This window comes from Macrosteles quadrilineatus, unplaced genomic scaffold (assembly GCF_028750875.1).
Source record: "Macrosteles quadrilineatus isolate MER2022 unplaced genomic scaffold, UCM_ALF_1.0 Scaffold_5__1_contigs__length_97177068, whole genome shotgun sequence".
Classification (NCBI taxonomy): domain Eukaryota; kingdom Metazoa; phylum Arthropoda; class Insecta; order Hemiptera; family Cicadellidae; genus Macrosteles; species Macrosteles quadrilineatus.
In genome coordinates, this window is record NW_026542598.1 from 83,531,138 (window position 1) to 83,545,453 (window position 14,316).

Genomic DNA, 14,316 nt, shown 5'->3' on the forward strand with positions numbered 1-14,316 from the left:
TGAAATAGTTTCAAATATACTAGGCTATAGTAGTCAAAGTTCAGACGGGCAGATTTTTAATTACTGTAGATGATATAAACTTATGTTATGAGATACAGTATATCTCCTAAAAACTTAAGAATACTACCCATAGCTGAACTGTAACATACACTAAAACTGTTTCAGTTAACCAAGTTTTACAATTTTATAATTACTAGTGTACCTGTTGCTCGAATTCGAGCAATTGCGAAGCATTACAGGCGACTCAAAGATTATGGAAATACTCACGATCTACACAACAGTTAGATATAATCAAAATCCTTTGTAAATATCTTGTCTTTTTTCAAAAAGCTGATCTTGTTTTTTTAGTGTTTTTAGCGTAAAAAAAAACATTATTTCTATTTCTTCTACTTGGCTGTGTTCTATGACTTTTTCTATGTTTCCATTGTTTGCAAATCGGTTATTTCAATGATTGCTCAAGAAATGTAGCACAGTGTTCAATTCAGTTTTATTCAGTTTTATTTTTAGCCTATATCAAATTGTCCAGGATTTCTCGCTCTTTTCCATTGTAATAATTACACCAACCCAAGTTTCGTCTACAGATGCAATATGCCAAAGAATATCACCTACCGGTACGTACAATCTCCAAGAAGTGGTAAAAAAAGGCAGAAACCAACCCATACAATAACTCCATAAAAAATAATTTTAAAAGTTACTGTGATATTAGGATTTTCCACTGATTTGGTAATAGAACATTATATTGCAAAACATGACACGATGCAGAAGAAAATCAATTTTAAAATCAGAAAAATCCATTGCAAATACTGTACTTTATTTTGACAAATTCAATAAATCACAATTTAAATATTAACAGCTGTTGCATTAAAAAGTAGTGTAGAATTATGCATATGGTCGTAATGTTAACAAATCTGAAGAGGCAAATTTAATGGCTTCTGGGACAGAGCTCCAAGGGAATTTACCTCTTTCCTCTTTTGATGGTTCATCTACAGACCAAGACCTTTCTTTAGAGACCCCTACCAAGTTTCTACGCCCAGCCGTTCTCTCAAATTAGCTGTGACAAAAACCCCGTTTTCCTCCATAAGAATAACATGGGATGGGAATTTAAAGGCCACGGGGGCAGAGCCCCAAGGGAATTCACCATGTTTTTCTTTTGATGGCTCATATACAGACCAAGACCTTTCTTTAGACACCTCTACCGAGTTTCTACGCCCAGCCGTTCTCTCAAAATAGCTGTGACAAAGAAAAACAGTTTCAAATTAATATATAGATTATCAACTACAATTATATTTAGGAGGTTTTCGCCTTGTCCTTTTAGAGAAATTGTTGAACCTAAACAATAATATCATAAATAGTAACAAAAATTTAAAACATTGCCACCGTATTTAGATAGGTACATACAAATTTACCAAAATTAATATTTAACCATAATACATTTTTTTTTACTATTTTCCAATTTAAAACTTGGTTTTGCCTGTATCATATAAATTACAAAACTTTACCAACCAAAAGAGAGAAATAAGGAAAGAGAATTTCATAATATTCTTTGTTACTAGTCTTGCCTTCAAGCAAGTACCTATATTGATACGTTAATAGAAATTCTCAACATAAAAGGCAGCATTGATACGAGCCATATATTTTAACAGATTAAAATCTTGCGATTTAGTGTTCATAGGAATTCATGCTGTCCTCTTAACACGCTTTACTAAATTAATTGCTAAAGAATGCCTTGTGTGATTTTGTGATAGCGTTATTATGCCTTTTAATTAATTTTTAGGAAAAAAATGTATTGAAGATTGTTGAAGAAATAAAAAAATATTTAGGAATTTTGAAATTATATTTTTGCTATTGTGACTATACTACGCCAGTGACATTTATTAACGTTTTTGTAAGGCAATTCTCCAAATGTTGGTCTTGTTACTTACTATCTAACTTCAACCTTTTAATAAATTGAAAGAATTAGAAACTAATAAGTAGTACAGCTGAGGTATTTTTAACATTATATAGGTAGGTAGTATATATGGAAAGTTCCCTTTAGAAAGGAATTAGGACCTTAATGAGTATTTTATGAAATAATGGATGGTTTTGCGCAAGATTTCTCTCATGATGAACATTTTAAGTACTGTATATGGTTTATGGGGGTGTGATTTGTAGTTTTCTCAAAAGTTCATGGGTACTTTGGGATTTATATATGGATACTCCCTATAGTTCGGCCACTTAGAAAGCGACCTCCTCCAGCATTGGTTTAGCATTAGCGCGCAGGTCGTTTTCTAAGCGGCCGAACTATAATAGATTTATCATGTTTTGGGATCAGCTGAAGTCAACTTTAAGGTAAGTTTATGGTCAGTGAAATGTCCTCCTCTAATACAAAACAGGTCAGGTCGGATTACATGTGTTTCCAAAGATTAATAAATAATCCACCTAAAATGATGGTAGAATAGAAATTAACGTATTTAAGGTTTATCAAAGCACATTATTTGAAATGTATTTAATCTTTTAACATACTAGGTACTACGCAATATGAAAGCAATTGATATTTTGATCTTTAGCAAGATCAAGTCTACTTGAATAGCACTTACATGAAAGATTTTAGAAAAGTTAATGTGAAGCCTAGGTATTTCAATATCTTCAATATCTCATTTAAAATAAATCATAATTGGTTCAAAATGAGCCAACTTTTATCACTCTTTTGGCTAACTTGTCTTACCTCCTGTTTTCTGGGTTGACAACCATGCTGAATTTGACATGCAGCTGATTGAAACCATATCTCTTTTGTTTATTTTCAAGTAACATAACCTATTTATATGATTACACAAACAACAACAAATAATGTGTAAACTAATTTCAAATTCTATTAAAATGTGTTTATCTTTAGTAAACCCTTCTTAAATGACTTGTTTGATGATAAATATCATATTACAGAGTATAAGCTAAAAACTTAAAAGTGCAAACAAATTATTATGTCATGAATGACAGCCCTGATGAATCTGTACCAAGTCTGTCTTCGTATCCTCCGGCTTTTGTCTCTTTGATAACAACATTCATCAAGAGGGCGGAGGAGGCTGAGACTAGAGCGCACAAATCGTTGGTCATACTCAAATCCAAAGACAACCAAGTGAACCAGCTTCAACAAAGGATGGAGGTCCTTGAAAACATTGCTTGCAGACTGGAAGAAGTCGTTCCTCCATTGAATCTGCCAAAGTCGCCACAGTCTGAACTATATAGTCCAAGAGACGTCAGTAAATGTGCAAGTGGTAACCCTCCATTGGAAACCCTGTACGAACGATGCACTAGCATTTACAATAAAGAATCGAAAAATAAAAATGGGCACAACTGTTATGAAAAGTGTCAGAATTTAATAGACGGTCTCGAACGGTCCAATTGTCAACTGAGAGAGGCTCTGATAAAGGAGAGACAAGAAAGAGTGAAAGATCATGAACGATACATGGCAAGTAATCTTGATAAGAACTCTCAGACTTGCGAGGATCTACAAAATAAACACACTGAAGAGCAGCTAAGCTCTGAAAATAAAATCTTTGGTAAAACACAATTCGTTAGTAGAGCTGCTGGAGATTGTAACAGTACAGGAATCAAAAGTGAATGCATCAGAATTAATTGTCCAGAAAGAGAAAAAAATATGGCTGTAGTTGACAAACATGACTTAAAAAACAAAGTTGATTTAGCAGAAAGCATTATTTCAGTTTTAAAACACAGGCTAGAAGACAAACGTGGTAAGAGGCTCAAAAATTCAAAAAGGAAAAATGAAAAGTCTGCATACAAAGTATTTTCAAAAGCATCATCAATATCTTTCCATTCTCCTAATTCATCTAGCACCTCTAGATCAAACCGATTTTCTTCTCGGTGTTTTTTAAATGTGTTAAGAAAGCAAAATAAAAAATTGAAAAGTAAATACAACATCTTGTGTGAGAAATACACTGAATGCTTGTCGCTTTGTGAGAAACTACAAAAGGAACTTATTTGTTTTAAAAACAAAAATAAAACAATAGGGCAGACCGGATTAAAATTTGATCTGACTACAGAGTCTACTCAAACTGAAGATCTTTTCTTTCTTCCGATACAGAACAGTCAAGATAAACAACAGTCAACCAGATCCGTAAACATCTTACAAGGCCGTTTGGAAGCAGCAGCCAAGGTAATGGCAAAACAGTGCAAGCAAATTCAAAATCTACAGAAACAATTAGGAGAAAGCTTTACACAAGTGGAATGTCTCAAAAAGAGATTAGCCAGAGCTGAATCTACAGCTACAGCAAAGAAAGTCTTAGGAGAAACCACTCAAAAGCAACTTCAAGACATAGAACAAAGAAATTCAGCACTAACCCAAGAAAGACAAATGGTTAAAGACTCTTGTCACCAACTCAGACAAGAATTAGCAATTCAAGTAGAGGAAAGCAATAAAATAAAGAGAGAAAAAGAAATATGCGAACATCAATTCAAAGAAATGAAATTATCATTGGAAACAAAACTAGTCTCTCTTAGCTCTGCTTTGCAGCAAAAAGAACAACTCAATTGTCAAATGACAAATGAGCTGCAGAACAAGCTGAGTTTACTTAGAGAACAATTCATCGCTCAGGTGACAGAAGCGAGTGACCGTTTGGTGGCGGCTGACTTCAAGATACAAGAACTTTACTTGGGTATCGAGACGTTCTTGAAGCTCTTGTTTTCTCTCAACTCACCCGAGCTTTCTCCATCTTCCCAAGCCCAAGCCGTGCAAGTAGCCAGCGACATCCTCCAACTACCAACATCTGAGGTGCAGACGATTCTACACACCTCGAGGTATGACCTACGAGTTGGTAAATGGATCAGGGAGTGCAACAGAATTGTACATGAAAAGGTTTTTGCCAAAACATTGGGTAACCTTCTACTTGATGCGGTTTTAGAATCAAAGATCACTTGATGGAATCTTGTTGGAAATTATTTTTTGAAGATCCAAAGGTCTATAATTTTAATTGGGTCAAAGTTTACCATCAGTTTTACTAATGTAAAATTTTCCAGTTAGACAATGAAAAATAGGTACAGTACGAAGTAGTAGACAAAGAAAGCATATAAAGTATAAGGCATTAAAAGATTAAATTCAGTAAATGTCATTAAAATTTACATGATTTTTTTTAATTTACATCTCAAGTTAGAGAAAACTGTTCCTAAGTTTAGAGGAACAAACTGGCAGAGTTTTAAAACACGCTATTAAGATGTAGCAATTTTTTTACTTGAAAATGTGAAGCAGAATTAGTCAGTTTAAATAGTTTGGAATATTGAATTGTTTTTCCATCTTCTTTCAATTTACAGTGTAAAAAATATGCTGCTTTTTACTGAGCAATTTAAAAAAGTAATAGCCGTGATGGTTGTGTGTACTCCTCATGTCCATATATAAAACTAATGTCCTTGATGATGGATAGTAGTTATCAAGGTCATGTTTATCTAGCACTTCAGGTAACACATTCACTTTAATTATGTTTTTACATTGCCACACATATAAAAAGTACGCAAAATAGCTCATTTCCGCTCGTAAAATCAGCTGATTTCACAGTAGGCTTTTCTATAATAACACTTACAACCGGTAAGCAACTAACATTACCTGAAAAAGCAAACTTAACCTAAATGACATATTATATAGGTACAACCAAAGATTACACATGCTACGCAAATTTTGCATACAACTAAAAAGTTAATCTTTGTGTTACTGGTATAAGTTAATTATGGTGGTAGGAAAAATTTGGGAGGATAACAAGCAAAAACAGTCATTGCCCCTCTCAAAAAGGCTATATACAGTTTTTTTTTATGCTCTTAATACACAAATGGCTATTCATAGCTGAACCTTCTTCTTTATACTTTTTTTAGCCCTTGTGGATATGCTAAAAGACAGTTTTAAGGCTTTTCCGGTTTCCATAGAGGTTGCTTTGTTTGTTAATATTTATTTCTTTTCAAAAACCATAACACAAATTTGAAACCTTGTCAATGCGTAGTGTTATAAATACGGGTAATTAAGTATTATTTGCACCTTGGCCCTAAGCGTTTTTCCTGTTCTGGATATTTTCAAAGGGTTTTTGTGTCTTTAAGTCTTACATTGGTGTCTTTGATTTTAAAACACGATCGGTGACACAAGGAGTTTTTTTCCGAGCATTGAAACATTTGACAAGCAATCTAATCTTATACATTAGCTATTGCCCGTCGGCTTCGCCCGACATACTTTTCAGTTTTATTAAATATATTTTTAAAAACTAACTTTACATACAAGTATTTATAAAAAATACATAGCAAACTAAAACAACAAGATAAGTGATACACGGAACTACGCCTTGGGAACCTAGTAGCACAAGTGGTGACATGGAAATGGCTCCGTCCTACATGATTCTTCAGTCTTAATAGGGGTAGTATAGGGGAGGGGGAAAGCATAATATTAACGACTCCCCAAAAGCGACCGTGTTCCATTTCGAGTGCAAACACTAAAAGTATCTCACACATGTCCAAAATCTATATAACAATGATATTAAATGAACAGCAAGAGCAAAAGGAAAGGACGACTAGCACAATTCCTCAAACTTATCTATCTGACAACCATTTTACCAAATAAAACAGCAAGAGCAAAAGGAAAGGATAACTCCATGTTTTAACTTTACAAATGTTTAATATAAATTTGAGATGCACATCACTACAAATGTCAATCAAACTGTTAATCCTTATAAAATATTATAAAGCACATTTATCGATTGATAAAACTATAAAATACTCTACACTATATTGCACGATTTCTACATATTACCACAGTATGTTTATGTTATTGATAAAATAATTTACATTTAAACTTATTTCATGCTAAAAATAATCGACATTAGTACGTAGGGTGAGAGAACCAATCAATAACCGTTTTGTACTTTAAAAAGCCCTCATATCAAGCGTTTTGTTTTTCCTAGTATATCATAAACGGTCTTAAAAGTAACTTTTGAGCCTGATTGGAATCTATCCCGTCACTGGTCAAAAAAAAGCGGCAATCATCCTTTTGTAACACAAAAAAATAAGTGTTCCAACCAGTTTGTCTTCAAGGTTGCTATTACAAAGTCTTATACAAACGAGGCTGGTTGTGTTTGTCACGGTTCTTTGATTATTGGTGGAAACTGTAAAATATTATTGGTAATTACAACAACAAAAAATAGGGTACAATTCTGTACTCATTTTGAGATCATAATCCAAACCAACAATTGTTTAAACAGTCTCTCATTTACTGGATCACAACTTAAGAGTATAGCCAGTGAATGACTGCTTGGGTCTTTAATTAGATTTGGATAACATTTTTTTCAAATAATTAGAAACAAAGTTTTCTTCAGGATTAAGTGCTTGCTAGGAAACACAAAATCTCAGGAGGCAATCTCAGAAGGAATCTCATCAGAAATCATGTGAATACGCTGTAACCAAAATTTGACATGAATTCAATGTTACAGTAATTTAATAGATGAAAAGTAGCCTTTCACTAGAATCTATATTTCAACGATCCTGCAATGGTTATCATTTTATACAGGGTCTCCAGCTTCGGCATGAGAATCTTGAACGGGTTATTTGATGAAAAGGAGTTTAGTTTATACAATTTCAAAAGGTCAAATAATATGCGGTCATTAAATGGTGCAATAACTTAGGTGCCATAAATTGTATTTTCAACATTCTAGAACATAATACGCTAAGCTTTAACATTGGAGGAGAATACATACAAGACATTAAAGCTAATCTTTAAACTGTCGCTTAATAGCCTTTTTTCATGTCATAGTGAAAACTCAAGCTTAAATGGTCATTCCCTGGTGCACTCACCCTACCACACGTTTGAAATACCAAATTTATCTTGATTAAAATGGCAGTGGTGTTTGAAAAGGGACCACGATATAGTAATGGACTTCTTTCTGCTTAGTATCCCTTACATTTATCTAGTAGTTTAGTTACAGCCCTTCACATATAATTTTTACAACATAGATAATAAAAACTACAATTAAACATTTACTACTTTATTTACCATCGATATAAGCTTTAGTAGTTATTGATAAAACAAACTTAAATTCAAAATTTGAAACATCTATACAATAATTTACAATTTAAGAAGTTAAAAATCTTTTGTACAAGTAAATGCGTTTGTAAACAAAGAACTTTATTTCCTTGGAAAGATTTTTGATTAGGTTGGACCAATTATGAACATCTGTTGAAAAATAATATTAACTCTCCAGCAACAAGATAATTGAATTAAATGTAGGAATATAATAAATTAACACAGTTGTTTTGTATTACGGTATTTTCCCTAGAAAGAGCAGATTTTTATTTAATTTAAGCTTTTAAACCCTGTCATATATTCCAATAGTAGACCTAAAAATATACCACTTTAATTGGTGATAAGATTATAAAAGCTGTCCAGTTAAGTAAAGTATCTCAATATATCCAAAAAATTTTAAAGTAATCAACCATTTCCATTATTGCAGTGTCTACCCATAAAAAAAAATTGAAAATATTGAGGTTTGGTACCTTTGCCAACATAGCTGAGCCAACGTGATAAGTTTTTGGCGCTATAAAAATCTGAAAGCTTAACTCCAAGTATGTTGAAATAATTGACAAATAGACGGTAACAAAAAAAAAAATTCTAGTTATTGGTATCTGTATTGATTGAAGCTCATCCTCTTCAAACTTAAACATTTTCTCAAAAACATAATTTTAAACCGAGATAATTTTGAATAGCTTCTTTAGCGATTTACGTGTTGGCACTGTTATATGAATTTAAAAAAATATATCTTCTAGCACATTCTAAACAATTATTCTTGTAACATACTGTATTTAAACAATATTACAATTGTGATAGATATAGACTTGTTACACCTCTCACACCATAATCAGAGTCCAATTGTAGCCTTAATTTTGAAAATAGTTCAGCAAAAGGTTGGCATGTGTAATAGATTACAGAATATCAAACATAGATAAAAGTTGGGCTATGATCACGATGTTACCCTGATGGTGGAATTACTATTATACCTTGCTATTATAAGGTACTATTGTAACTTTCACATAAAAATACATGAATTATTCCATACAATTTTATTGCATTTCAGACTAATTAAGAATCTCATCCCAATTAGTAGATTTATATATATAGATTCTGTAGTAGTTTAAACTTCACATAGTTATGATATTCTCTTAAAGAATAATAAAACTTCATCTTCCATTTCTTCATACATGTATACTTTGATAAAACATTAGTTTGTGTTTGTGATAAAATAGCAGGGTTTACCATGCTCAGCAAATCTGGGTGTTTATGGAAAACAAAACATCAATGCAATTCTCAATGGTTCTCAATCTTGCACGTAGTTTTTCTTCAAATAATAATTGAAAATTTCTGAGTACACAGGTTTGCTGTAACAAGTGTATTATATTAGTGATGGGCTGATTCCAAAATTGCTCGATTCAGGTTCTTGTACTAAAATGTTAACCTCAATTTTGATTCCAGACCATATTAAGGAATACAAACTGGAAGAATATTACCAATATATTACTTATAATATATCAACCATGCAAAAGATCTGATAAATGATTTTTTCAAAAATAATCACAATAATAATTTCATTCTGGAAATTTCTTCTCATGTTTATCCAGCAGGATACAGATAACATCAATTTTTTTTAACAGGAATTTTTTGATGTTATTTAATTGCAAAACACATCTGCCAAGTTTAAAATTTGCACAATTGAAAATTTAATATGTCGTCACAATTGTGACAAATTTAAGAAGTTCCAAAATCCTAACCAAAGTGGTAGAAGATTACAAATATACATGATTCTGGAATTGATATGAAATCAAGTCACAATGTATCGAGTCTAATGTTTTACGGAATAAAATAATCAGAATCAGCCCACTCATAGTGTTAAACTAATAGTTTCTGTTATCACATCACAGCCAGCTCTGCAGACTGCCACAGCCAGATAAAATTGTTATGTTTGAATCTTTCCATGAACAAAAATATAGACTTAGGAAAAATTCACATTTGAGGCATTCTGAAATAAATAGATTTAAAATAAAGATTAAAATTCATTAAACTATACAATATTCTACAAGAAATTAAAGCATCGTAATTAAGTATATTTGGAAATCATCACTAACTAGTTTACATCATTCAACGATGTGTAGATAGTCTTTGGTGAACTGAGAATTGTAAAGAAAGAGTTTGATAGCGCGTTTAAACGTTGCTGTATGTAGACTTAACAATAGAATGAATAGTTTTGTACACAATTTACACAGCTGAGAAGAAGAACACATGTTATGTATCATGTGAGTTCACAGTACTCGGTCCAACCGTGGTTCGGTGCTCCCAGCCTCAGTACACCCACGGATTTGTCCTTGGATGCCGTGATGATGTCTGGTCAACGGTTAAGGAATTGAATAGTGAAATCTGCTGAAAATGAAAATAAATATACACACAATAGATTCCTGTGTGGATATGTTCATTTCAGACTTTAGAAGGCCGTTTGTGGTTATGCAATGGTACTGGCTTTTGCCTTAGTCGTATTAATATGTTCACGGCGGTTGCGCGATCGCCAGCCTCTGCCGGAGCAGGGACAGCTAGTACGCTGTGTGGATGAGACCCCACCCAATAGATAGCAGCAATGAACAAAACAGGCTGGCCTTCAGTATTGCCAAATGGAGGGAAATAACAGGGCCGAAGTACTCGGATACATCATGAAAAATACAACAAAAAAGGGGTCAAGCACAATAATTATGAGGTTAGGTTCCTTTCACAATGCCACAGTACATGTATTATCGTTATTCTATTCCATGTCATTAAATCCAAGCCTTAATACAACACTACAGGTAAATTTGTAATAGTCCCTACCACCAATAAAATAGTCAGATCTGAAAACAAATTATACCAGACTGAAGTATAAAACTGGCACAATAAGCGGCAAGCGAAACAACGTCTCACGGCAGTGGCTAAACTCTCAATTGAATAATAGTTAATTCAATACTAAGCCGATGTTTCTTCTGTATCTGAATGTTTATCAACTATCAATTCTTTAAGACTGTGACACACACTCGGCTGTATATTTCAAGCTGAATGTGAATGTAGGTGAGTGGAAATTGAGTGAGATGATCTTTGTAGCTTTGTTACTGACTAGGGTCGGCTGTTTCGTTAATCAGAATCTATATATATACAGTAGAACGTCGATTATCCGAAGCCCGGTCATCCGAAACGTCGGTTAACCGAAAGGAAGAAAGAAGCAAAAATCAATAAAATCACGCGCCAATCACGACTGGCCGTAGCGCTACGCCACCGCAACCCGCACGGCTGCTAAGTGGTGAAAGTCTAAATATAGCTCAAAGGTCTGACTCTCCCCCTTCCCCCCAAACCCCTACTTCATTCAGTGTTACGCCCGCTCACTTCGAGGTCATTGCACAACCCCTCCCTCCCTTCTATTGTTTTTCATTGCCAGTCACTAGTCAGTCGCCGGCGACTGCTTTGAGTTGACTTATTCTGTTGTAGCAGCTAAAAAAATAGGTTAGGACAACTACCTCTTGCTTATTTCTACAATGTAAAAATATTTGTATTACTGTAGAATCTACAGTAGTAAATATATCCAGTATTTCACGTAAACACAAGTTACATTTTAACAAATATTGATTTTTTACTAATTTAAACCAAAATCGACTCGAAACTGCAGAGTTAAAAAATAAGCTCGAGTTTCAAGGCCGTACTCGACTCGAATTTGAAATCTCAAGTACTCGCACATCTCTATAATTAATCAAATTTATATTATTGTACAGTATCCACGGACGCGAAATCGGCAAATCGCCGCCGGCCGCTATCCCTTCACGTCATTTCCCGTTCCCTGTATTTTTCCCGTCAATGACCAATTATCCGAAAAATCAGTTATCCGAACAACCCCAATCCCCAATTAATTCGGATAATCGACGTTCTACTGTATATATATATATTAATAGGCAAGCATGTTTCTTTAAAACCTTTTTTCTCAGCTTGTGTGCATGGCAGGGAAAGTCTACGCATACTGTAAGAAAGACACTTTTCTGTAGATGTGCAGAATAAATTAAAATACTGTAGGCTCAAAAATAAGCACGAAAAATGAATTTGAATTTTAAACAAATTTAACATGGGCTTTATGGGCTGCCATGCTGGTGACAAAATAACAACGAAATAAACAGAAAACCAAAACAAATGTAACAAATTACAATCACATGTTTTATTTACGGTATGGGGGTGAGAAATAGAGAAGTCTAATTAAAAATAGATAAGTGCAATTGGATTTTTTTTGCTAGAAGCGGTTAAGCTGTGGTCGAATATCTTTGAAGATAAACCTTTTTAGCGCGACCATGTGTTCTTATGTGTAAAATTTTGAGGTTAAATCAAAACAAACAAACTGGAATACTGTACTAAATTTATTAATTGACAATAGTTAAATATAATTACTTACTCTAATTTAATAAAATCACTTGGCCATTAGAGAATATTTACTGCAAAAAAAGACGTGATTCCTAATTCCAAATCAACTAATGAATACATTTTTGTTTAATTATTTTCTTCAAATTAAGTGATGGTTGCTTTGTAAATAATTATTTTAACAATAGCAAATATTAAAATACTGAATCGTCTTGCAAAATTAATGTCGATCATTATATTAATAGAATAATGTAGTTGCTGTGACTGGGATACACATGAAAACTGTCGACACATAATGATGATTTACGATTCGTTTGGAAATATCTTAAGATCCAGGCCCACCTTTTAAGGAATTCAAGTTATGTGTCAGAATTATATACTATCGAGATGACTAGATAAACCTTTATAAACTTACGTTTTTGTTTTGACCCATTTAAATTGTAATTAACAGCTATATTGTATTGCTAATAATTCACTCATGCAATCTGATAAGTTTACCATGTTATAAAATACTATTGTTACAAGTTAAATAGAATGAAATGAAAAGAATACTTTACTGGAAGAAACTTTTATGATGTACTAAATTGGTCAAACTTATTTACAGAATAATTAATGAACAACAGAAAACCATATGTAAAACAAAAACATTTGAATTCTCATAAGGAAGTCAAAGAGTACTAAATATAATAAACATAGTCCAATAGTTATTATATGCAACACTCCCCCTACTCAAGGCTTCCTTAGAGACTTCATGGGAACGTTAAGCCAGTCCAATTTTCTGTCTTAAAACCTTCAACCTTGGTCCAAGAAGAGGTTTTGTAAACAAATCAGCTAGTTGTTCACTTGTGTCAATTTTCTTCACTTCCAGGTTTCCTGCTGTCACTTGTTCTCGAATGAAAAAGTGTTTTATTTCAATGTGTTTGGTTCTTCTGTGATGCTCTGGATTCTGTGCTAGACATATAGCAGCTTCATTGTCTACGAAGATCACAGGTGTACTTTTAAGTTCAGTTAATGAGCTTAGTAATCGCTTTAACCAAATTGCATCCCTGGCCGCCTCACTCGCAGCTACTATCTCTGCTCCCGTAGTGGAAAGTTGAACAGAAGGCTGTCGTTGGCTGATCCATGATATCGCTCCACCTGCGTACAGAGTCAGTAGTCCTGTTGTCGATCTCCTGGTTTCATGGTCACCACCAAAGTCTGAATCACTGTAGCAATTAAGAACGCCACTTCCAATGTGCTTCTTGTACACGATTCCACAATCTTTAGTACCCTGAAGATATCTGAGTATTCTCTTCACTCGACACCAATCATTTATTGTAGGATTTTCTAGGCTTCTGGAGACGACACTCACTGCGTACGCTATGTCCGGTCTGGTACTAACCATGAGGTACATAAGAGCTCCGACAGCTTCTCGATACGGAAAAGACGTCTCATCTGTTCTTTTGTCTTCCTGTTCAGATTTTACTATAGGTGTTGGTGCTGATCTGCAGTTTTCCATGTTGAATCTTTCCAAAATTCTTGAAACATATCCTCCTTGACTTAATTTGATATTTTCACCAGATTTGGAAATCTCCAATCCTAAAAAATAATCTGCTGGTTTTGACTTGATTTTAAATTCTTTTTTCAATTCTACTAGGAATGAATTTAAGTCTTCATCATGAGTTGAAGCAATGAGTCCATCATCAACATATAGAACAACGATTAACTTATGTCCATTGTTGTTACGGATAAAAAGACATGGATCATCATCACTCTTTTTCAGTCCCAGTTTTGTTAGGACCATTCCAACTCTCTCGTTCCAGCATCTTGGTGCTTGTTTCAAACCATACAAACTTCTATTAAGCTTGCAGACGTGATTACTGTTATCACTGAATCCTTCCGGTTGATGCAAA

General features: G+C 33.6%; 2 protein-coding genes across 4 annotated transcripts in view; one reads left to right on the forward strand and one right to left on the reverse strand.

Moving 5' to 3' along the window:
- Nucleotides 1-2,864: 2,864 nt before the first annotated feature.
- LOC128994975 (putative leucine-rich repeat-containing protein DDB_G0290503) lies at nt 2,865-5,112 on the forward strand. Its single transcript, XM_054419836.1, has one exon. The coding sequence runs from the start codon at nt 2,963-2,965 to the stop codon at nt 4,910-4,912; it is 1,950 nt and encodes a 649-aa protein (XP_054275811.1). The 5' UTR covers nt 2,865-2,962; the 3' UTR covers nt 4,913-5,112.
- A 1,514-nt stretch (nt 5,113-6,626) lies between these two features.
- The window catches only part of LOC128994170 (uncharacterized), a 29,896-nt gene continuing 22,206 nt past the window's right edge, over nt 6,627-14,316 (reverse strand). For all 3 annotated transcript variants that reach the window (XM_054418530.1, XM_054418528.1, XM_054418529.1), the window contains exon 8: nt 6,627-10,390. In XM_054418530.1, the coding sequence (XP_054274505.1) occupies nt 10,299-10,390 (92 nt within the window). In that variant the 3' untranslated portion in view covers nt 6,627-10,298. The remainder of the gene's footprint in view (nt 10,391-14,316) is intronic.

Coding starts and splice junctions, on each gene's coding strand:
- LOC128994975 (XM_054419836.1), top strand. CDS start 2,963: ATGAATGACAGCCCTGATGAATCTGTACCAAGTCTGTCTTCGTATCCT.